We start from the raw sequence: 23,045 nt of genomic DNA, 5'->3' as shown, positions 1-23,045 counted from the left end.
GATGAATTAACAGGAGGTGCTGCTTTTTGATACACAGATGAGCAATTTGCTATCCAGGATCTCATGAAATGTAGATGCCATATTCATATTCAAGGTGATTTCGAAATGTGCTCTTAGATATAAACCAGTGATATAAATCTCAGAGGAATGCCAATCATTTGCCAATCAGATGGAATTATAGTCTACAGACAGATGGATGGCAACATAATTGAGGCCTACCAATGGCTCATTGAAACATCATGCAAAGTAATCACCTTGCAAAGTAGTACCTGAGTAAAAGTTAAAATACAAATTATTACAAAAAGCAGGAGTGAAAACCACCCAGATGTAGGCAGAAGGGTTTTAGTGGCTTTGTATGGCTGCAGTTCTGGTGTCTTCAAATGCAGTTGAATATGGGAGATCTAGAACTCATTGAAAAAGGGAACAGAAATTATGAAAAGATGGACTGGCATCTCTGTGAGGGGAGACTAAATAGATTAGGAATCTTCAGCCTGGCAAAGAGACGGGAGAGAGAGTATGGCAGTGATCTGTCAAGAATGACTTAGAGAAGGTAAATGCAATTATTATTTTTATATTGCAAAACTAGAGGTTATCAGAAGAATATCAGATAGCATGCTCAAAAGGCACATTTTTTTGTACAACGCATAATAAAATTATGGGACTCACTGCCAATGGATGGTCTGGAAGCCAAATTTAAAGTGTGACAAAAAGAAGATTCCATGAAGAAATGGAAGTCCCTCAAGACTTGAGCAGCCCCAAAGCTGGCATCTGTGTGGAGGGACTATATATTGAAACAGTGTTTCTATATATTTAATTGGTGCTTCCATTTTTTTCCCTAAGAAAGTGCGGAAATTTAGCCAGAGTATACCTTGTGTTTAGCTAGACCTAGCAGAGAACCTATTCTAACAAGGGGGATTTAAGCAGACAAAAAAATAAAAATATTACTGAAAACAGCCCTTAAAGATTTCAAGGTTAGCTTTTAATAAAGAAAATTAAAAATGGAAGAAGCTGGGTATTGTACTCCATCTAGTCTTGTTCTGAACCAACAGAAACAACATGAGTTGAATCCATGATTTCTAAGAGGGAAGCTGTATATGCTATTCAGAACATGAAGCCTACGGTAAACAAGTGTTTGGTGTCTGCAATATTCACATCATGAAGTAATTTAGCTTTGATGGATGGATGTCTAGAATTTACCCAGATGTGTGCATTAAAGCAAATCCTTCTATTCTTACCAAAGAGAACCAAAATGCAGATTACAAAATCATTAATTTCGATCACATTATAGTATCTCCCATTTTGAATATTCATCAGTCACCGCTGGTTAGTCACATGCCAGATATAATTTTTGGAGCGTACTAGAAAAATCCCTCTAAACACATAACAAACCTGCTCCCAGAAAAAAGAATTTTATGCAAGTGGAGGCAAGTAGTAGAAACAAAGAGTTTTCCATTGATTGGGATGTGAAATAAAGATGTATCATGTCCTTAATGTCTCTTCAATGTCTATGCAATATTGACTGTGAGTCAAGTCCTAAGATGCAATGGTAAGGTAGAAGGAATCAACACTCTTAACTCAATACACCTTTTGAAGATATGTAAGTTATATATTTTCTTGAACAAAGTTTGGCATTGTTAGAAACAAAGTAGAATGTTGCATAAGTGCTTGACACAAATATTGTAATTAGTGAGTCAGTTGCTTATGTCAATAACCTGCAGTCACGGATTGCCTACTGAGAACCCTTTTCTAAAATAAATTTGATGATAATAGCTCACTCACATGGCTCATTTTTTAAATGAAAGTTTGGAGGAGTATCCAGAATACACATAAATTTGACAATTGAAAATGAAGGCTTTCCCCACTGGAAATTCTTCGTCATAGATAAACTAAATAATGATATATGTCTGAAGATGACTGAAGTTTCTGAGAAACTTCAGAAGATTGCATTTCTCTTGTGTAGAAAAAAAATCAGATTACTTTATCATACTCTCAATTAAAAAAAAAAAAATCTGTTTTAGGAAACTAGCAGCTGGAAATGTTATTCCTTAAATCAAATCAGCCATAGCTATAGGTAGAATCTTAAAGTTATGATGAAGAACTATTGATAGGTTATTCTGGGAGCAACTAGCATGAAGGATAGGTTAAGGTGTGGGTGTGAAGCTAGTGGAAGTTGAGTCTCAAAGCGTTCAAGTTGTCAAGTTCTGCTGAGCTCTTCGCACCCAGCCTTGTGTGCAGTCTTTGCTGATTAATTATGGCTCAAAGCTTGCAGTGCCCCATCCAAAGCCGGGCTCCCCTGCCCTGCCGAAGGCAGCAGATGCTGGCACCGGTTTATGGGGCGACCACAGCTGGGGTCGCAGCAAAGCCAAGGAGCATCACTAAGGGTGATAATGATGTCATGGTTCAAGGAGTGTCTGGGCAGTGCTCTTAGTCACAGGATTTAGTTTCAGGCGTTCCTACATGGACCAGGGCATTGAAGATCCTTATGAGTCCCTTCCAAGTTGAGATACTCTACGATTCTACGAGCAGGCGCTGCCGCGGGGCCGCTGCCGGGGCAAGGCGCTGGAGAAGGCGGAGGACACGCACCGAGAACCAGCACCGCCCCCCTCAGCCCGCGCAGGGCCCGCCTGCCCCCCGCCCTCTATGGTTCGCTCCCGCGGGGCGCATGCGCCGCGCCGGCCGGTTCCACATCGGCGGAAGGGCAGGAGGAGCCCGGCGGGGCGATGGCCGGCGCGGGCAGGGAGGAGCTGGGTGAGGCGACCCGAGCCGTGCAGCCCGGCGGCGGCGGGAGCGCCCGAGGGGCGGCGGGATGGCGGCTGGCCGCGGGGCGGAGAGGAGGGGTCGTGAGCGCCGGGACCGGCCGGCCAGCCCCCATCCCCCCTCTGCTTCAGGAGAGATGGTTCGGCCCACCGGGGATGCGCTGCGGCGCTCAGTGCACCGAGGCGGGTGGGATGAACCATCCCACCTGCGGCGGGGGTGGGCGCTGTGCTGCGGTGTCTCCGCCGCGCCGGGGCCGCGGAGGCGGCGGCGAGGGCTGAGGTTCCGGTGCCGGATCGGCGGCACCGGGGCCGGGCGGCGTGAGGGCAGCGCAGCCGGGGGCTCTGCAGGGCGGCAGGGGCCGCTCCCCGGGGGCGGCAGTCGTACCTGGCTGGCGCTCGGTTTCTTGGTGAAGTCACGGCCTCCATAGAAGTTTATGGAAATACGTTCTCTTTGCATCGTTAGGTGACGGTTTTATCTGCCGTGGAAGACTGGGTTGGGGTTTTCTAGGGCGTATGTGTGCTTACATATTAGCTATATTGTAGTTATTGCATTTACTGTGTATTAGTCTTCCCATCTTTAAATCTAAGTGGTGGAGGGCACAGAGGTTTCATCTCTTAGTTTTTCTGCCCATGGGTGGACGAGTTAGCACGTAGCTGGTTTAGTTATAGAGTACAGTTGGGGCTGGGCTGGGCACATGGAAAATCTCATCTCAAAGCTGTGTTCACAGAATCACAGGATGGGCCAGGTTGGGAGGGACCACAGTGGGGTCATGTGGTCCAACCTCCCTGCTCAAGCAGGGTCATCCTAGAGCACATGGCGCAGGATTGTGTCCAGATGGTTCTTGAGTATCACCAGTGAGAGAGACTCCACAACCTCTCTGGGCAATCTGTTCCAGTGCTCGGTCACCCACACCATAAAGAGGCTCTTCCTCGTGTACACGTTGAACTTCAGTGCATCAGTTTCTTCCTGTTGCCTCGTGTCCTAGTGGTTGGCACCACTAAGCAGAGCCTGGCTCCATCTTCTTGGCACCCTTCTTTAAATATTTAGACATGTTAATAAGGTCCCTTCTCAGCTGTCTGGTGTTGAGGCTGAACAGGCCCAGCTCCCTCAGCCTTCCTTCGTAAGAGAGATGCTCCAGTCCTCCAGTCATCCTTGTTCCCCTTGGTGGAAATCTGAGGATTACAGTTCCACTATAATCTGCAGATTTTGTCCTGTCTAGTGGTAATGATAGGACTTGGAAAGACATGCTTCAAATTTTATTGTCCCCAAGGCTGATCCATCTTGCATTGAGAGATTGTCACTTTGGAGGAAAGGAGGCTGAAAGAAATTTTAGCACTTTTTTTTTTTCCCGTGAAGTTCACAGATCTGACAGTTTTCCTGCCAGAACCTATAGAAATGGGATTTTCTATGGGATTAACTGTTTAAAAATGCAGTTTTGCGCCTGATAATAATTCCGAAGTGTTTTGCATGGTTCAGTGCTATTGAATACTTAATAAAATTGAAGTCTTGCCAATGCGTTGTCACTTGAGAGCATGTTAATTGTAGAAATGTGTGGTTTGGTCTAGGCAGGATAGTGGATTATTTAAGACTAGTGTCTGTCCATATAAATGATCCATTGTGGGTTGGGGTAAAATTGCTCCTCTAAAAGTGTGCAATAGCTATGCAGACCTGTGTGCACTTTGGTTTAATAACTCAAGTGTCCCATTTTATGAGCCTTCTGGATCCAACAGTTACAACGCAAAAGCAAACAGTTCCTCCTGCTTATTGAGGGGCATTATTGACTTTCAACATTTGATTAGAAATAACTGTTCTCAAGATTAATAAATTCTACCACAAAGCTGAATAAATCTACTTTATTAAGTTACAGTCTGTAATGGAGAGAAATAAATGACCTGAGATTTATTTTCCAGAGAGAAATAAAAACGGGATTGAAATAACTGCACGGAGCATAGCTTGGAGTTCTTGACAAACAAACACAAGCTAATTCTCACTTTTAGTATTTTGGAAAATGTAATTATTAGTATTTAATAGGAATTTTTAAACCAGATTTGATTTTCCTTTTCAATTTTTTCATTTTGAGGGGTTTGTTTGTTTGTTTTTGTATCTCTTATATTCAATAGGAGTAGCTGTAATGGAAAATAAAAAGGGAGCTGGCTTGTGTATGATTTAATGGGGTTATCTGTTATTTCTCCCTTGAGCTAGGAAAATCTACAAAGGTTTATCCATCTGGATCAGCATGCCTCTAGCAGTACCATTCATAGTCACTTTGTCTTTCTCTGTAATGTCTTTGGAGGTGGTGGAAGCATGTGACTGAGTAACGTGGCAGTCATGCGTGCGTTGTGGACAAAGCACTACTGTACAGTTAGCTGTCTTCTGGAGAAGTGCTGGCAAGGTTATTTGTAGGCTAAAGAACCTAAATACCTAAACAGGTATTTCCTTCTGTGGTTGAGGGAGTAACTGAGCATTACTTTGAAAATAATTAGTGACAATGTTTTCTTTGTAATTACATTTATCTTGAGAGCCCGGGTTCTGAATGCTGGATTGAAAAGCTTCTCCACAGCACAGAGGCAATACACTGATCATCTGTGAACTGAATGCAGTTGCTGGGAACACCAAGCCTCTCCTGCTGTCACAGATGTGGTTGCTGCCAGATATAAGTGTTGCTTCTGTGTTAACACTGCAGTAGACTCCTTGAATGTGTCTGCTGTTCATAGACTCAGTCACTAACTTTGTCCCATAAGAGCAGCCAGCCCTAGTTGGTGGCAGAAGCTCTGGATATGCCCTCTGGATCACGAATATGACTTTCTATAGCCTGTGGGAAAATATTAGCATAAAGCCGCATTTTAGGCTAATGTAAAGATAATGTGGTGCTGATTTTCTCTTTTTTGCAGCAGTCAAAACAGCTGCTTGCTAAATTGAATCTTTATCCCAATTACAGAGGCACTGGGTCACACTATTTAATAAACACATTTTACTGAACTGTGAATCTTGGGCAGTGTTTCTGGCCCTGTGGGCGTGTTCTTGTCTAGAAGCTGACTGAGCAGTGAAGTATGTACAAGGCCTCCTTTGCCTATTGCTTTTTGCTGAGCACTTAATGTGCGTGTGATGTGTTGCTCCGACAAGACCTGTGTGTTCCTTCTCCCATAAATGAGTAAAACCAGCTGATGCAAACAATGGTGTGCTGTATCCTGTCCCCCAAATCTTCATATGCTTGCATGTCAAATCCAATTCATTCTGCTTGCTGACACTGACTTCAAAAACCTGAAGGGAAAAAACCCCCAAGCAAACAAAAACCGGATCGTATTGTTAAAATGGATTTAGAAAAGGGGTTTTAGACATGAGTTTGTCAGGGGCATGACCTTCTCCAAAGGAGCAATAGAAGATTGTACTTGGCTTTTATTTTTAATATCTCCTTTAAGTTGCTATGCCCACCTGGCAAACTGCTTCATTCTTTTGTCACTATTTCTTCCATAAAATGAAAATGATGGAGATCAGTTTTGTCCGTGGTGGTGCTGAGTAGTTCAGTTAAATTTGGAAGTGTTAATTGCTTGAGCAATATAGAAAAATTAACTAAAGTTCTCAGTGAAAATTAATTTCTTTGCAGAACTTTTGAACCAGCGGATTTCTTCAGCATGCTCTAAAAGCTTTAGAATTAAGTAAATTTAGTAAAAGTTCAAAAGTTTCTTTGGCAGTATGTCCATAAGTGTTGGCAAGATGCTGGCAAATTCTAGGGGATAGAAAAGTACATGTGAAGATACAAAACTGGAAATACTAGTCATAACAATTTTAGCACTATGGATTTAGTCTCACTGTGTAACTGGGGGCTGATTAGTGGTTAAAATTCGGGTCTTTGAGGATACAGTGTTGACATTTATGCATGATTATAGTGTGATGTGTAGCTGTAATGAATCAGTGATTTATCTCTCCAGTGGCTTAAGGAATTAGTTTCAACATTGGAGTGATAATGCTGGGGGAAGTTGAAATGAACTTTGTGTTGCCTTGGTTGATAGTAGCAGTACTCGCAGAGCTTTTCGGCACCCTGCTTTCATGGATGTTTACAGAAGAAAGCAGAAACAACATCAGTTTAATTAACTGTTAAAGACAATTAGAAAACAGCATTTGATCTGAAAAGATTTTTGTGGTGGAACAAGGAGGAAAGAAATTCATATTGGGTGGTGGAAGGACAGGGCTGAAAATTGACTGGTGCTTTGTCTAAGTGAAAACAAAAGGGTGTGCAGAGGTGAGTTTCCTTATTTTTAGTTGTGCTGAATAATGATAATGCAAAATTTTCAGTGAGCTCTGTGTCTGAGCACTGGGATGGATTATTCATAGTGTGTTTGGATGCAGCCAGGACAGTTTGGTGGAGCACGGATCTAATGTTGGCTGAGGTGTGCTCTGCACCATGTGCTTTGTGAGAGCATCCAGACTCTGAATCAATCTCTGATTCAGGTATGACATGCATATGCTTTTCTTGTGCTGCAGTTTGAGATTGTATTTAAATTGCACATATTGGACCTTTGTAGGAAGGAATCATAGGAAATATGGGTATTTGGTGCCAGTTTTCTGGTGGTGACTGCAGACGTTCCAGAATAATTAATTTCAAGCTAGGTCCAAGTATGCAAAGCTCAAGCTTTTTTCCTTTGCTCTAGACTACAAGTTTGGACCCATTAAATTTGGATGTTACACAAACACGGGTGTCAATGCAGGTAGGGACTGTGCCGTTGGACACAGCCACATTATTCCAGCAGTAGGGATGTATTATCAAATGAAAACCCATGCTTAGAAAGTCTTATGATCCAAACCTCCTGTTAATGTCTCAGTACCATTACTGTTAGTGGGCTCACATATTTAGGCCAAAACAGTTAACCAGTCATGGGATGAGGAAGGAAGGATGAGGAAAAGAGACAATTCAATAGCATTTTTATGGCTGGAATAGAGACCAGATAGCATTGTTGGAATGTTTTATGTAATGCAATATTTCAGAGGAACCTGTATAGTTATGGCAACATGAGCTGGTGCTCATTGCTGTTACCTGTGTTTTATAACTTCTAATGGAATTTATTCTCAAATGCATTCTTACATTAGAATAGGAACAGTGAACTCCCAGCCTTAGTGTACATATTGGAAATGGATATTCTTGGGTCTAATTTAAGCAATTTCTGAGAAAATGGGTGAATGGGACAGTGGGACAGTGATAACAATAACCTTTAGATGACTATATGGCTTTAAGAATGGGAAGATGACTTTTCAGAAGAAAAATAGCTTGTGTTAGGAAAATTTTTATTACTTAAAAGATGAGGGGCATGCTTGAGTATGTCTAAATCTATTCTTAAAGGACTACCTTTGGATCAGAAGCTGGGTCAGGAAGTTGGGAGAGAAAGTAAAATGGGATGTCTAAAATGTTCAGAGTCTTCTGTGTGTCATCTGGCTGCATGGTAAACAGTATAAATGTGTGTATATGTCAAATGTTTCAGGTTGCAATGGAAGAAGAAAATTTTACTTTTCTCCCTTGACTGGGCAGTAGGTGATATCCACCAAAGCTGTTGGTCCTAAGGGTCATGCTAGTCCCTTGCTACTGCTAAATAAGAACCTTGCTTGCTGCATGTTGTCATTATTGTTTAGCATTACGAAGAGCATCCTACAAAATGTGATGGAGACAAATCTGGAAATTTTTTTTTTTTAATATGTTGTTGAAACTTATGTGATCACAGACTTGCATGCTTGTAGTTCGGCTTGTTCCTTCAGATTGTGACTTTAGAATCAATACGTTAAAGAATGAAAATCAGCCTAATCAATTGCTCACTAGGTGAAACTTCCTACTCCCTCTGATCCCTGAGGAGATAAATGTCGGTTCCAGAACTAGAGTATGCAGGTCTTTGTGAGCATCAAATGAGCCCCGCAGGGACTCAGAGCTGAGGGGGAGGATGGTTGTGGCATCCTCAAGAACTAGTCAGCACAGTGCTGTGGGAGCAGAGGGAAGGAACTTTGCTGCTCCTTCTTTTGATCAATTCACAGACTGTATTCCAGGTAGAGAAATGTGATGGAGTCCATCCTGACTTGTGTAATTAGACTATCATTGAGTATGAATTTTCTTTACAGTGTACTTGCTGGTTGAGCCTCTGACCTCTGGTTTTTGCTCTTGACTGGGCATCTTTGCTTCTGTCAAGTGCTTTTATTGCTGGCTTTCAGCTTTTCCGACATGAAACTTTGATGACCTCTTCGTGTTTTCAGGAGAGTTTGAGCCATATGATTTAATTTTAATGACTTGGATAAGCTGCCTTCTGCTTTGTAGGATTTTTACACATGTTCTACAGTTTTCTTTAGAAGTTTCTGTTGTTTAGCATTGGCCTCAGTGCCCTGCTGGTGGGTTAGACATCTCCAAGGTTTCATAAAAACCTTAATGATTTGTTTAATGGCTGTGGTGGGTTGACCCTGGCTGGATTCTGGGTGTCCACAAAAGCTACTGGAGAAAATATAACAAAATGCTTGTGGGTTGAGATAAGGACAGGGAGAGATCACTCACCGCTTACAGTCATGGGCAAAACAGACTTGACTTGGGTAAATTAATTGAATTTCTTACTAGTCAAATCAGAGCAGGGTAATGAGAAATAAGAATAAATCTAAAAAATCATCTCTCCCTTCTTTCCAGGTGATCAACTTCACTCATAATTTCTGTACTTCCTCCCCTCCAGTGGTGCAGGGAGATGGGGAATGGGGGCTGCGGTTAGTTCATCACATGTTGTTTCTTCTCCTTCTTTCTCTTCGGGGGGAGAACTCCTCACACTCTTCCCATGTTCCAGTGTGGGTCCTTCCCATGTGAGACAGTCTTCCAGAAACTGTGTGTGTCCCCTACTGGGTCACAAACCTGCCAGCAAACCTGCTCCAAGCTTAGGCTTTTCTCTCCGTGGGGCCACAGGTCCTCTGCCAGGAGTCTGCTCCATCGTGGGCTTCCCCCGAGGTTACAGCCTCCTTTGGGCATCCCCCTGCTCTGGTGTGGGTCCCTCCAGGGGCTGCAGCTGGATCTCTGCTCCATCCTGCATCTCCATGGGCTGCAGGGGCACAGCTGCCTCACCATGGGCTGCACCAGGGGCTGCAGGGGATCTCAGATCCAGCACCTGGAGCACCTCCTGTCCCTCCTTCTGCACTGACCTTGGGGTCTGTGGGGCTGTTCCTGTCACATATTCTCAGTCCACTCTCCAGCTGTAGCTGCTCTGCAGGTTTTTTTTCCCTTCTTAACTATGTTATTGCAGAGGTGCTGCCACCATCACTGATGGGCTTGGACTTGTCCAGCGAATCATCATGAAACCAGCTGACATTGGCTCTGTTGACATGGCGGAAGCTTCCAGCAGCTTCTCACAGAAGCTGCTCCTATAGCCCCATCACTACCAAAACCTTGACACGAAATGGCTGCTTTGTAATGTAAATGTAAATGTGGTGTGGTTTTTTTGTTTGTATGGGGTTTTTTTAATACAAAATGTTAACAACATAGGGATTTCTCTTTTTTTTTTTGGAGAAAGTTACGGAAATTGGGACTTATTCAACATATTTTATGAATGGATACTGTGGTAGGCAAGTGTAGGGTAAATAATCTTTTTGCTCTTGGCAGGATTTGCTTTGCTTAACTGTAGTAATTTAAAATGGTTATAATTTCCTCAACATTAAAGTGGCATAAGCTGTTAGTTTTGCCTGAAAGGCAATTTTGTTCACTACTGACTGCTTGCTGTTACTTGGTGCTGTTATTTAGCTGGAGTTTTATGCCAGTTTAAAAAGGTTCATGAAATTGCAGCTTTCAAAGCATGCAGCCTGATTCCTGTGTTTTGGTTCTTTCTTCAATGAGTGGACATATTTTCTGTGAGATCTGTCTTACCGATCTGTTTTAGGATGGGGATGTGCCCTTGCTCACCACTGCTGAGTGCAGACTGAGTGTTTAATTCTGCAGTCGCTACCAGTGGTTAAGATGAATCTCATCCTTTTGTAATGATGAATGACTTTTCTGTTTTGCTTTATGTTGCATTAGCTTGCAAAATGATTTAAACCAGCGACATTTTCATGATAGAAAGTTGTTTTTCTTAATGAAAAACTGTCGTGTTTGGCCATAATAATAATGAGATGATGTTCCACTTTAAAGAGAGAGGATATCCTGTGCAAGCTTGTGCTCCATGTATCTGCTTAAATCATCTTTATAGTTAGGAACATGTTTAAACCTCATGGCCTGGGAAGTTTGAATCATGTTTTGCTTCTGAACTGTAAAAGCTTGTTTCTAATGCTAATGTAGTGTTAACTCTGTTGTACAGGCATGGAAGTAATGAAGCCTTTAATTGATGAAGAAGACTCAGATGGCATCTCTGATGAAGAGCATGAAAATACTTTCCTGCCGGTTAAGACGCATTACCAGCTTGATAATGAAGAAAGCATTACGTATGTGTTAAGTATCCGCTTATTCAAATTTCTTGCCTCTGACTTGTTTCTTGTGAGCAGTTTACTGAACTCTGAAGGGGTTTTCTTGCACCTGCAGAAGAGTTTTGTGGTTATAAATAAGGACTTTGCATAGTTCTCCCAAAAAGCAGCTCATTTTGAGTAGGTTCTCTGTTCTTTTGATGCAAACAATATACTGGCTATAAAATATTCCAAGGTTCCCATTTGTAAAGGAATTGGGATACTCAACATCCAAGTGCTGTTTAAAGAAGATTTTGAGAAGACTATGGAGATAACCTGTTTCGAAAGTTTCATTATAAAAGCTTGTAAAAGTTTTGGGTTTTCTTTCTTTGGATAAAGCTTTGGCTGACAGCATTGTGATTTGCAGCTGATGATTGTTTCGAATGTTACTGGTTTTAAAATGACATTGATAAAACTTGGTAATTTTGACTCTGAGGCAGGAGAACTATGAAATTTCTGAGAAATTAATATTTCATAAGCTGGAATAAAGACCTGAAGATCAGACGTGTGTGTTCTGTTTGGGGATGCTCACATGTACAGATGAATAAAAACACTATTTGCATGTGCTGCACTTTCTTTAAACTAGCTGGACCACTGTAAGTTGTTAAGTTGAAACTTGAAATTTATTACTTTATTATAGACAGAGGGTGTGGTTTTGTTTTTGCCATCTGCCTCATCTATGTGTACTTCTAATGTGACATTTTATCCTCAGGTTTATACAAACACTGACTCACCTCCTCAAGGGAAACATCGGAACTGGGCTTCTTGGTCTTCCGCTTGCGATAAAAAACGCTGGCATTGTGGTAATTCTTTTTTTATAGACTAGAAAAATCATCTAGAATGATTTACAGATAGGTCCTGAAAAACTAAAATCTCAATACTTATTGTTTGTCACTCCCATCTTAGTAGAGTTGTTTCTTCTCTTTAATTTGTTGAAATCAGTACTGAAGATTAAGATTTTTGTTGTTTTAAAGAAAATTACTCTTGCATGAATTGCATTTTTGCTTAGCCAAAGTGTTTTTCTGGTCCAAACAAAAACTTTGTGAGAAAGAAAGAAAGATTTTATTTACTGAGACTCCTGTGATGTCTCATGGGAATTGTTTCTATGGGTTTGTCTTATCTTTGTCCAGACTTCTCTAGAGGCAGATTGTATGTTTTAGGATGAAGCATCAGCTTGTTAAATCAGTCAAGTGTTTCTGCAGAAACAGGGTATAGCTCAGGTTGTTTATGGTAACGAACAATTGGTAACAAACAATGCATTTCCTAGGGCAGGGTAAATTTAATCAAATGAAATTTCATCTTACGACGAAATAATCCTGTAACTCCATAGCACAGGTTGTTAGTTTGAGAGTGAAAGTTAATGTGTGTAAGGCAAGTTCCTTCTGTGAAAACTTCTGGTCAAACTCCGGCTCTGAAACAAGTGATACAATTTGGTAATTATCTATAACTTGTAACTTTTAGTGTCATTTCCACTTCAAAGTAGTTCAAACCACTGAATTGTGTAGTCTATGCAGTCTTCTCTCTTGACAAACTTCTTTGGCAGCTGAAGCAGTTAGAGGAGTGAAGTACCCATTTGGTACTTGTGGCTTGATCACCCCTGAACAGCCTTCTCTTAAGTTGTGAACTGAAACTAATGGATGCCATGAAACATCAGCAGCAACACCCCACTGAGGGGGAAAAGTTTTTAGTTATTACTTTATTTGCTACAATGTGAAGCTTTTTTCGTGTAAAAATTTTTCTCCAGCATATTTTCATTAAATTTTCTGTATCTCCTGTGTTGTCCCTTTTTTTTTCCGTACCAGGTTGGACCAATCAGCCTTGTGTTCATAGGAGTTATATCTGTTCACTGTATGCACATCTTGGTACGTTGCAGCCACTGTCTATGTCAGAGGTAAATGTGGAGCTACTCATTCAGTTGCTGAGTTGGAGTATTATTTTTTTTCATTTCTCTTTTCTGTCTGTGATTTTCAATCTACAAAATATTCTGATGCTACAGCAGTTTCTTCTGTCAGTTTAGAATCTTCTACTCAAATTCTTAGCGTGCACCTAGTAATGATAGCCATGCTTTGTGCAACTGTCTTGGTTTGAAAGACAGGTGTCTGCTAAGGAAGGCAGAAGCCTCCCTTGGAATGGCAGATGCAACCCCCTTCCCTCCAAGTTATTATAATTTTGAAATCAAGGGGCTTTTAGGCAAAGATGTGGGAAATAGGAATAACAGTTCTTTACTATTATATATCTATATGTGTATAATCAGTCAAACAAACAACAACAACCATGGCAGTACCAGCAAACAATCCCAACCCCAGTGCCAGCCTTCTCGGCTGTCGGGCCCTTTCCCCTCGGGTGCAGTTCCGGTCCCAGCCGGCAGGGGCGCTGGCGGCTCCCGGTGAGCAGGGCAGGTGCGATGGTTCCCCCGCGGCTGCAGGGGGCGCTCCGGAGCGAGCTCGGGGAGCACGCGGCACTGGCGGCCTGGGATCCCGGGAAGGGATGGGACAAAGGCTTCACAAACCCCTGGGCAGCCGATCCCAGTGTCTGGCTGGACCCTGGGGAACAGCAGGCTGGGGCGGCAGGCTGGAAGGGCAGGGACGAGCACAAATCCCGGGTGGCAGACGAGGTGTATCCAAACGGGGAACCCCCCCGGAGGTCTGGGCAGGCAGGGCGAGCAGGGCTACAACGCAGCGAAGGCTCGAAGCAGCGGCGGAGCAGGGCTGCCACAGCCCGTCTCCCAGTGGGGCAGGGAAGGTGGGCTTTGGGATCCCGGGGCTTCTCCAGCAGAAGGAAAAGCAGCCGAAGAAAGCAGCTTCCCTCTCTGTCCAACTGCGAACTCAGAGACCCACTGCCCACACACCCAGGTGAAACAAAAGGAGCAGCCAGCTCTTCTGTTTTTCTTAAGTACCCAGCCATTTGTTCCCGTAGTAACATGTATGGGCAAAATTCCTTTAACAGAAAAAAACCCCTAAAAACCAGGAGAGCTCCTAAAACCCCAACAGCAGCACAGCGAAAAAACATATTTGTTCTGTGCTCTTATACAAAATGAGGTTGGTTTAACTTGTGTTGCCCAGTACCCTCTTCCCTGCTGGCTAATAATCAGGTTTTAACTCACTACAGTTTAGGTGCTTGTTTTCAGTCAGTTAGTCCTTCTTTTTTTTCATAGCTTTATTCATAGCTTTGAAAAATGTATAATTTATAAATACCCCTTTAATAAGTACTTTATAGGAATAAAAGAAGTAAGAAATGCTGTCAATGTCTTTCATGATTATATGTGAGCTCTGTCTCTTTGAATTGTGGCAACCTGATTCCTTGAAATTGTAGTGGTGAAGGAATGTGTTAAAATGATCCTAGTGAGCAGATAAACTGAATATTCCTCCAAGTGAGACGTGCAATACTGGGGGAAGCAGTAACTCAGATTTGACTGATAGAGTATTTTGATTAATAGTGACTTTCGTTAAACATTTTTATTGTACTGTCAGGTGTTAAAGAGAAGCAGTGGGAGGGTCTCATGTTTCAAAGTGCAATGAACTTTTGAACTGAGTAGAATCATGAAACTATTCATGTCCTGTAGCTGGAAAATCTGTTTTACCAAATGAATGTGATACTGTACTTTGAACAGACCCTGTCATTCCTGAATTTTTCCTCTGTAGTTTTGAATGGTTTTTAAAGTTGATGAGTGAAATAAGATCATTGAATCAATTGTGATTAGCTGCTTGTGCAGCAAGAGTTGTTGAATTTTGTTTAAGTTCTTTGTGGCTTTTAGATTTGAGATTAATTTCTTAAACTCATAAGAATATGATTTTGGAGTAATTATCAAAAAAACCCCTTGTTTTGTAAGAAACTCATTTAATACCGTTGAACTGGGGGGAAGCAACACTGTGTTTCACATGCTTGTAGAGTGCTAAGTAGCCCTTCCTGGAGTATAGAAGCCCCAACCATATCTCTGAAGTTCAGCAGCAGCACAGTGTTGCCAGAGGTGACAACTTGTTATCATCATAGAAGACCAACAGCATTTTCATAGTAGGGTTCTAGGTCCTCCTAGTTTCTGGTAACTCTGTTCTTCCTTTACTTTTTGATCTCAGGATGAAGAAGTCCTCACTGGGATATAGTGATACAGTTAGCTGTGCAATGGAAGTGGGGCCCCTGACTGCGCTTCAGAAACGAGCTTCTTGGGGCCGGTATGTTTGAATTAGAATTTAATTGAGTAAATTAATTTTTTTAAGTTAATGGCTGCACTTGGCATGATTAGGAGATTTCCATTTTACTAAGATGTTACCTTCCTTAAAAATGCTTTTATGCAGTGTTATTTCTTATTTCCTGGTGCCAGCTAGTAGTTGTGAGATGGGAGGATGTGTGACTCTATTAGGCATTTCAATTTTCAGTTCTACAGGAGCTCTGAAGAAAAAGTATTTTGTTTAGTGATATAGGAAGAGATGTGTTGTAACCAGAAGTGCATTCTCTATTGTCTAATGTAGTGAAGTAGTTTAAGTTTTCATTCTCTTTTCCCAGCATTTCTCTGCATTGCAGGTTGGTTGACACTGCAAATGTTAATTACTTTAATATATGTGCTCTGAAAGGAAGCAAAACAATTCTTTGATTCCTGTTTAGATGTAACATACAAATAATGGAGAAATACTTACTATTTTTGCAATAACGACATGAAGATATAAATGACTTGTGTCTGTTAAATATTTTATCCCTCTTTAAGTAAAATACATTATTTTTTCTTTGCCAATTGTTGCTGTTTGTAGAGTTTATGGTACTGACTGCAGAGTAGTGAAATTCCAAATCTGAAACAGGCATGTTGTTCAGCATTAGTTTAAAATGGTTTTTACCTCACTTGTGGAAGAATTTTTTATATTCCTGTTATTTTCAAGGATGCAGCATCTTGCTAGTGAGCTAGTGTTTTAAGATCTTTTGTGATAACTTTGTAGGAATGGAGTAGAGCTCAATTAGAGGGAACATTGGTTTGTTTGGATAGATAATGACAATTTTCTATTGCACCCAAGAGTGACAAGCCTCAAATGGCAATTGGGTCTCCAGAGACTCTGTGCTGCAGCAAATCCTTCTCTGGGGCAGATCTCTGCTCTGTGCCTGTCTCTAGCAGAGTTTCATTACAGTCTGTCCTCGGGCCACCTCTGTGTATCACTTTTGTCAAACACAGTCTGAGCCACAGTGTTCTTTCTATAAACACCACCCTGGTTTGACATAGGAGGAACATGCAGTGCACGGCTTGTGAGATTAATGTGGCATTTGAATCTAGCATTTTGACTACTCTGAAAAGGAGCAGGAGTTGTGTATTAGGTAGCAATGGGTTAATAGTTTGGATTTTAAGTATAATGTATGTTTGTTTTTTCTTCCTCAGGTGTATTGTGGACTTTTTCCTAGTGATAACACAGCTGGGATTTTGTGCCGTTTATGTTGTGTTCTTGGCAGAAAATGTGAAACAAGTGAGTAATGCTGCCATATGGAAGCAGTTATGGGTTTAGATTCATTTTTCCTCACTTTATTTCCTATAAAGCTTTTGGTAAAAAGGGGCAATGGGCAAGGTGAACTAAATTCAGATCTTGTGAAAGTGTATATTTCCTTCTGACTTGTTTGTTGAATTTAAAAATTAATTGTGGAAATGATGGAAAATAAGGCATAAACTCGTCTAGGAGCCAGTTGCTCCAGAATTTTTTTTTTTTTTTCTCTAGGCTTTCTGCTGACTTCCTTTTTTTTCCCCCAACATCCTGGACATATTATCCTTTTCAAGTAACTGGAATTTCTTTTTTGGTACTTGTTTAGTCCCTTCTATTCACAGGATCCACTGTATCTAAATGAATCCTGATTTTTTTGCAAAAAATGCCTGACATTGAAATTTCCACAGCTTCCTCAGTAGTCAGTTCCAGTGCTTTCTTTATCTGTTAGACAGCTGCTTCTTTGTAGAAGCTTCAAATTTCTTACTGATATTGTAAGTTCTTTATTTCTTGTTCTAGCTAGAAGTAATTTATTCTTTTCTATTTGTGGACGCCTTTTATATTTTTGAATATTTTTATCCTGTCTCCCCTCTATCTAATAGAGGGGAGACATGATATAATTTTAAAATTATTTTTGCTCTTCTGTGAACTCTTTGCGTTTGGTCACATCTCTTTCTTTCAAGTTTTATCCCCGAATTGCATAAGTCAAGTAAACATTGCAAATGGATCACCACAACCACAAATGCCTTTACACATCACATTGCAATCCCCAAACCTTTCAATAAAACCCGGCTACCCCTTTTCTTCCCTACAGCCATCCATCACTGACAAAAGCAAACAAAACCATGCCTGTCACTTTTGTGACAGCTGCTCCTGCTTTCATTCACCTGCTTTGTCTCTTGTTCTCCAGTCCTTCTAAGCTCTTTCTCATAGGGGGATTCTGTTGATGGGGTCCCTGGTGGGTGTTGTTCCCTCCTCTGGACACACTGGGAAGTTGCAGTCAGCAGTTTGTGTGTCTGAGCATGTGGTCCATGGAGGGTCAGCTGGCACAGGATGGATGCTCAAACACAGGCATGTTGAGCATTTGGTGCTTGCTCTTCCATGGGCTTTTTATGATTCTGGGACTCTACCAGTGTGCTGTGTTGTGTTTTCTGCTCTGGAGACTATGATTAGTCAGTTGTCATAAAGATAATGAGTCTGAGTCTGGGCCTGTGTCTGTACAAGCACTGGTGAGGCAGCACCTCGAGTTCTGTGTCCAGTTCTGGGCCCCTCACTTCAAGAAAGACATTGAGGTGCCAGAGTGAGCCCAGAGAAAGGCAGCGGGGCTGGGAAGGAGTCTAGAGAGTAAGTCATATGAGGAGTGACTGAGGGAGCTGGGAGTGTTAAACTTGGAGAAAAGGAGGCTCAGGACTGACCTTACTACTCGGTACAACTACCTGAAAGGACAGTGTAGCCAGGTGGGGCTTGGCATCTTCTCCCAGACAGCAAGTGGCAGGATGAAAGGACATAGCCTGAAGTTGTGCCAGGGAAGGCTTGAGGTTGGACATCTGGAAGAATTTCTTAATGGAAAGTGTTGTTAAGCGCTGGAACAGACTACACAGGGAGGTGGTGGAATCACCAGAAACGACTGGATGTGGCACTCAGTGCCATGTTCTAGTTGACAAGGTGATGATCAGTCAAAAGGTTGGACTCAGTGATCTTGGGGATCTTTTCCAGCACAAAATTTCTGTGGTTCTCCGATTCTATGTATGTTCCTGTAATTAGTGAAGTGAGGAATAAGGTATGGTAGGTTGCTAAGCATTAATCATCCATTCTTATTCTACTCATAAGGTAGGCAACAGGTGCCTTGGCGTAGCTTACATTTAATTAGGAAGAAGAGTGTCCCTTTGGGCAGTAAGCACATAGAAGATAGTTTGGTTTTTTTTCATTCCATCATAGATGAGTATTTATATTGTATTTAAGAAGTGTTTCAAGTTCTGTGGATGAAGATCTGTATAGATGAGGCAAATTTGTGTATTTGGAAGCTGGGTACTCTGTAATTTGTATCTTGTAAGGGACAAAAAATATCCCAGCCTTTAAAACTAACAGTTCTACCATCAGAATGTCTCAATAGTTAAAAATCCTATCTGATGTCCTTTTGCTGGCCTTCTGAAACAAGATTTTTAATGCATCCTTTGTAATGTAAGGTTGAATTAAAATCTTTCTTATCAAATATTTACCTGATGAACTGATTATGTATGTGCTGTGGCCTTAGGCAAAAGATGAGACTGAATACTTGCTGACCTTGGCTTTTGTAGATTTGTGAAAAAAAAAATCCCTAAAGCCTTATTCAGAAAACATGTTGCTTTCTTGAGGAAGAATTGAAAGCTCTTACAGGAAAGCAACTGCTGCAAAAGCAGTAGCTGCAGAGACCTATAACGTGGACCCTATGGATGGATTAAATGCATTGGCAATTCAGAAGTTCCACTTCCAAATGTACTTGATTTGGACTGCCCTGTGCTTACTCTTCTGTGAGGGAGAAGTCTGTTTTCTTCCTGGCAACTTTCTCTTGCAGAAATCAGTCCCGTAGAGGGCACCAAAGAACAAAAATTGGTACAGCCTTAAATCTCTAAAGATTGGGGTAGTGAAAGGATGGGGAGGGTGAACAGAGGGAGTTCGGGGTGGGAAGGGGAGAACTAAAATAAAGGAAAAACATAGTAAAAATGCTATTAATGGCACACCTTGACCAATATATCTGCATTATAATCTGTTCTTTGCTGATCATATTTACATGTTGGTGTGTGCAAATTAAACCCACTGAAACTGGGGGAAACTTCCACTGAGATTTTTCTGCATTGCATTAGTATTTTCCAGACACTGTGCTACAAGATCCTATTTTCAGTTGTATTGAATGTCAAGTCAAGCTTTTCCTAAGGAATATTTTCCGGGAGCACCAAAAAAACTTAGACTGGTGACAAAAGTTCTGGTTAACTCTGTCAGGATGTAATAAGAGGCTTATGGATGAAAGTATTTCAGATTGGAGAAGAACAGTAAAGCTGGAACAAGAATCTTGAGGGCTGACTGCAGCAAATCTAGAGAAGGAACACACAGGGATGGGAAAAATAACCTGTGCTCAAAAGGGCATGGTCCCCTTTCATGCCATAGTTACTTGGCATTTCCTGCTTGGACAGCAGAAGACCCTACGTCAAGAGTCTTGGCATTTCAGTGGAATCATAGACTTGTTAAGGTTGGTTTCGCAACAATTATCAAGACCAGCTGTTAATCCAGCGCTGCCACGTTCACCACTAAACCATGATCCCAAGTGCCACATCCACACTTTAAAGGGTGATGATTCCAACACTTTCCTGGGCAACTTATTCCAGTGCCTGGCCACCCTTTCAGTGAAAGAAAATGTATCGATTTTCTTATGAATGTTTGCTGAGTTCTCTGGAAATGTGTCCTCTTTCATTGTTTGCTGATAAAGCTAAGAAATGAAAATTTCTTGCTTTTTGTGAGCATTTTTTTTAGATCTTTAGCACCCTGAAGATGACTTATTGGTAGCAGGAATGCAGTGGAATTCTGAATTTTTTTCCCATTTTTTTAGGGAAAAAACTCACAAAACTGTGGAAATTGTGCTTAATCATATAACTGGATGTGTTAAAAATGTTGCAAAGTACAATAGTAAGTAGTAATGAGGTGCCAGAACTAAATGAACTGTGAAGCATTTATTTGGCCTGTTCGTGCCAAATTACAGGGTTATCTCTCTGATAACATACTGATTTTGTGCCAGATCTGGGCTTGTATATTGCACTGGCTGTTGCTCTGAGCTGAGTAAGGAAGAAATTAGGAGGAACCAGTGAGTTCAAGGACTGCTGTTTTGAGCTCACTAGATGTTGAAAAGTCCATAAAATTGCATGGCAGAAAGAGTGTGTTTTGGGATACAGGCAAGGAAACAGTGGTCTCAGTTGAAGAGACTAAGGAAATGGAATTATTTCTTGCTTCTGAGATAATTCCCATAAGAAGGAAGTGTGTTCATTGGTTGAACTGAATTTTTTGCAGCCTCTAATTGTGCATTAGTTTTCTGAGTGGAGAAGGAACATGGTAACTAGATTTGCACAAGTGTTTGATCTTCCTGGATTTAGCTGAAGCTGGTGGACACTGTGCTTGGACTGTGTAAATGAGTGAAACAAACTGTTCCAGACATCACACCAGCATGGTAAGTTAACACTTGAATAACTGAAGTGACTCCTGATGTAGTCTTGTGTCTGGGGACATCACTATGCTTAGTGACTTCAGTGGCTATGTGCTTCCTTTCTAGAACCATAATGATATTTCCTCGTGTGGTTTAGGGAAATATTTGACACTTCAGATCATGTTGCATTGTTCAGGACAAAGACAATTGTGTTCAGGACAAAGGCATCGAGTGTTGGCTGTTCCTCGCTCAGCATGACTGCCATATGCAGTTATGCACCTAGAGAGAGAGCAGCAGGAGATGGAAAGTGATTATTGTTCAGAGCAGAAATCTGAGGTAATATTGTTTCTAATATTTAGGAGACTAGGTTAAATAGTTGTTAGTCCATCCTAACACAATCAGCAATAAATTTGTGAAGAACTAAACAGCATATGGAAAAGTTTAAAAACCCCAAATTCTTCCTGCTGTTTTGTATTTTGGTACTTTTGGAACAGTTTTAAGTGTTGTCTGATCAATTTTTAAAAGCAAAATTTAGGAAAACACTTTCAAAGTCATGGTGATGTTAGCCCTCACCTGAACAAGTTAGTATAATCTCATCTTCGTTAGAGTTTTCCTTTGTTACTCTCTGCTGTCAAATCTCCCACAGCCAATTGCTCCACTCTAAGAGGGAGAGTAGTGATCCTTACTTTCTATAACTTTTGCATTTTACTTTCCGATTCAGCCTTCTTTGACCTGTCAGTAACTCTTGCCTGTTTGTTTAGTTCTCCCACAAGATTAATCCTTGTTGGATCTTATTTGGTATGCCTCTTCTGAGTCCATGTGCAGCATCACTATTTTTTCACGTCTCGAAATCCACCTTTAGGGGATATTTCCTCTGGTCTTGCCTAAGCCCACAAGTGGTACTGCTCTGACTGGTGTTGTTAAAGCTGCTCTCTTGATGTGACATTGATTTAAAGGTAGATATGTCCAAAAAAGGGAAGAAACTGTGTTCTCCTGTGCTCTTTTATCAGTACAACTGTGTCCATAACATGAATCTGAATTTGTACATGATGAGAAAGCACTACGTGCTACTTTGAATTTAACAAGTTTTTCCATGCTGTCTTTGACAATGTCCTTGTATCCAAGTAAGTTTGTTATGGTCTGGAAGAAGGGATGGATGGATGGATGGACGGACAACTAGCTGCAGAGAATAAAAAGCTGTTTGTATGGCCAGATTCAGAGAGTAGTGGTCATGATCATGAGCCAGCAGTGTGCCCTGGTAGCAAAGGAAAGCGACAGCATCCCAGGCGGTATGAACAGAAGAATTGCTGGTAGATGGAGGGAAGTGATTGTCATCCTTTACTTCCCATTTGTTAGACCATATATAGAATACTCTTCCAGTATTGAATCCTCAATACTGGAATGCCATTGACAGACTGAAGTGAGTTTAGGGGAGGCTGCTGAAATGATTGGGGCTGAAGAACTTGTCCTCTGAGGGCTGGGAAAACTGGGCTTGTTCAGCTTGGTGAAGTGGCTTTTGGAGGACTTAAGATCAGCCCCCCAGGACTGCAAAGGGTTTGTCTAGAAAATGAAGCCAAGTTCTGTACTGAGGTCAAATGGGAGGGCAAGAGAAAATGGTCAAAAAACATACAAGAAATAGGTTCCTCTTGTAGCTCAGACTAAAGACAGCTGTGACTGCAAATCCGGTTAATGTAGAATAGTAATCTGTACTGAGCAGGTCCAGAATTTCATTATTTGTGTTTTTTTAAAAATTTTTTCCCCTTCCCAGCTAGAATGTCTTTGATGCCCTGTTTTCTATCTTTAAACTACATTTCAAGGAACAGGACCTGCTACAGGCTCCTACAAGTCATGAAGTTTTTGAGAATCCATTTGGCCTCCATTTCGTTCTCCAGTGAATTCTGGAGCAGGGAACAATGTAGGGAGAAGGGTTACTGTGCTTACAATATCATAAAGCAGATTATGGTGTTGTGGTTTATTGCAGAAATATAACTCCTATCTAAAAGGTGCAAATGGGAGGTGGGAAGGTGGGGCCAGGGAGGCACAGTCTGACAATTTTAGTCAGCTGTGTTTTGCTGATTGTGCATCAGTATCCATTCCCCTGATGAAGGTTGTGGAGAGTTTGTGTGTAGCTGTAGTATGTTCTTTCTCTGTGCTTTCCTCTGTATTCTTGTGAAAGTAAAAGGCAGATAATTATTAAGGCTATTTTGTGTGACTACACCTACCTAACACAA

At 41.4% G+C, this 23,045-nt stretch overlaps 1 protein-coding gene across 1 annotated transcript in view; it reads left to right on the top strand.

Annotated features, from left to right (window-relative positions):
- Positions 1–2,720: 2,720 nt before the first annotated feature.
- Positions 2,721–23,045, top strand: part of SLC36A4 (solute carrier family 36 member 4) — a gene marked incomplete at both ends in the record, with an annotated part of 84,898 nt that continues 64,573 nt past the window's right edge. Inside the window, 6 exons of the mRNA XM_082278481.1 lie at positions 2,721–2,748; positions 11,052–11,175; positions 11,906–11,996; positions 12,996–13,084; positions 15,267–15,362; positions 16,550–16,634. Coding sequence (XP_082134607.1) covers positions 2,721–2,748; positions 11,052–11,175; positions 11,906–11,996; positions 12,996–13,084; positions 15,267–15,362; positions 16,550–16,634 — 513 coding nt within the window. The remainder of the gene's footprint in view (positions 2,749–11,051; positions 11,176–11,905; positions 11,997–12,995; positions 13,085–15,266; positions 15,363–16,549; positions 16,635–23,045) is intronic.

This window comes from Coloeus monedula (assembly GCF_965178545.1).
Source record: "Coloeus monedula genome assembly, chromosome: 3".
Classification (NCBI taxonomy): Eukaryota; Metazoa; Chordata; class Aves; order Passeriformes; family Corvidae; genus Coloeus; species Coloeus monedula.
This window is presented reverse-complemented; position numbering and strand designations above follow the sequence as displayed.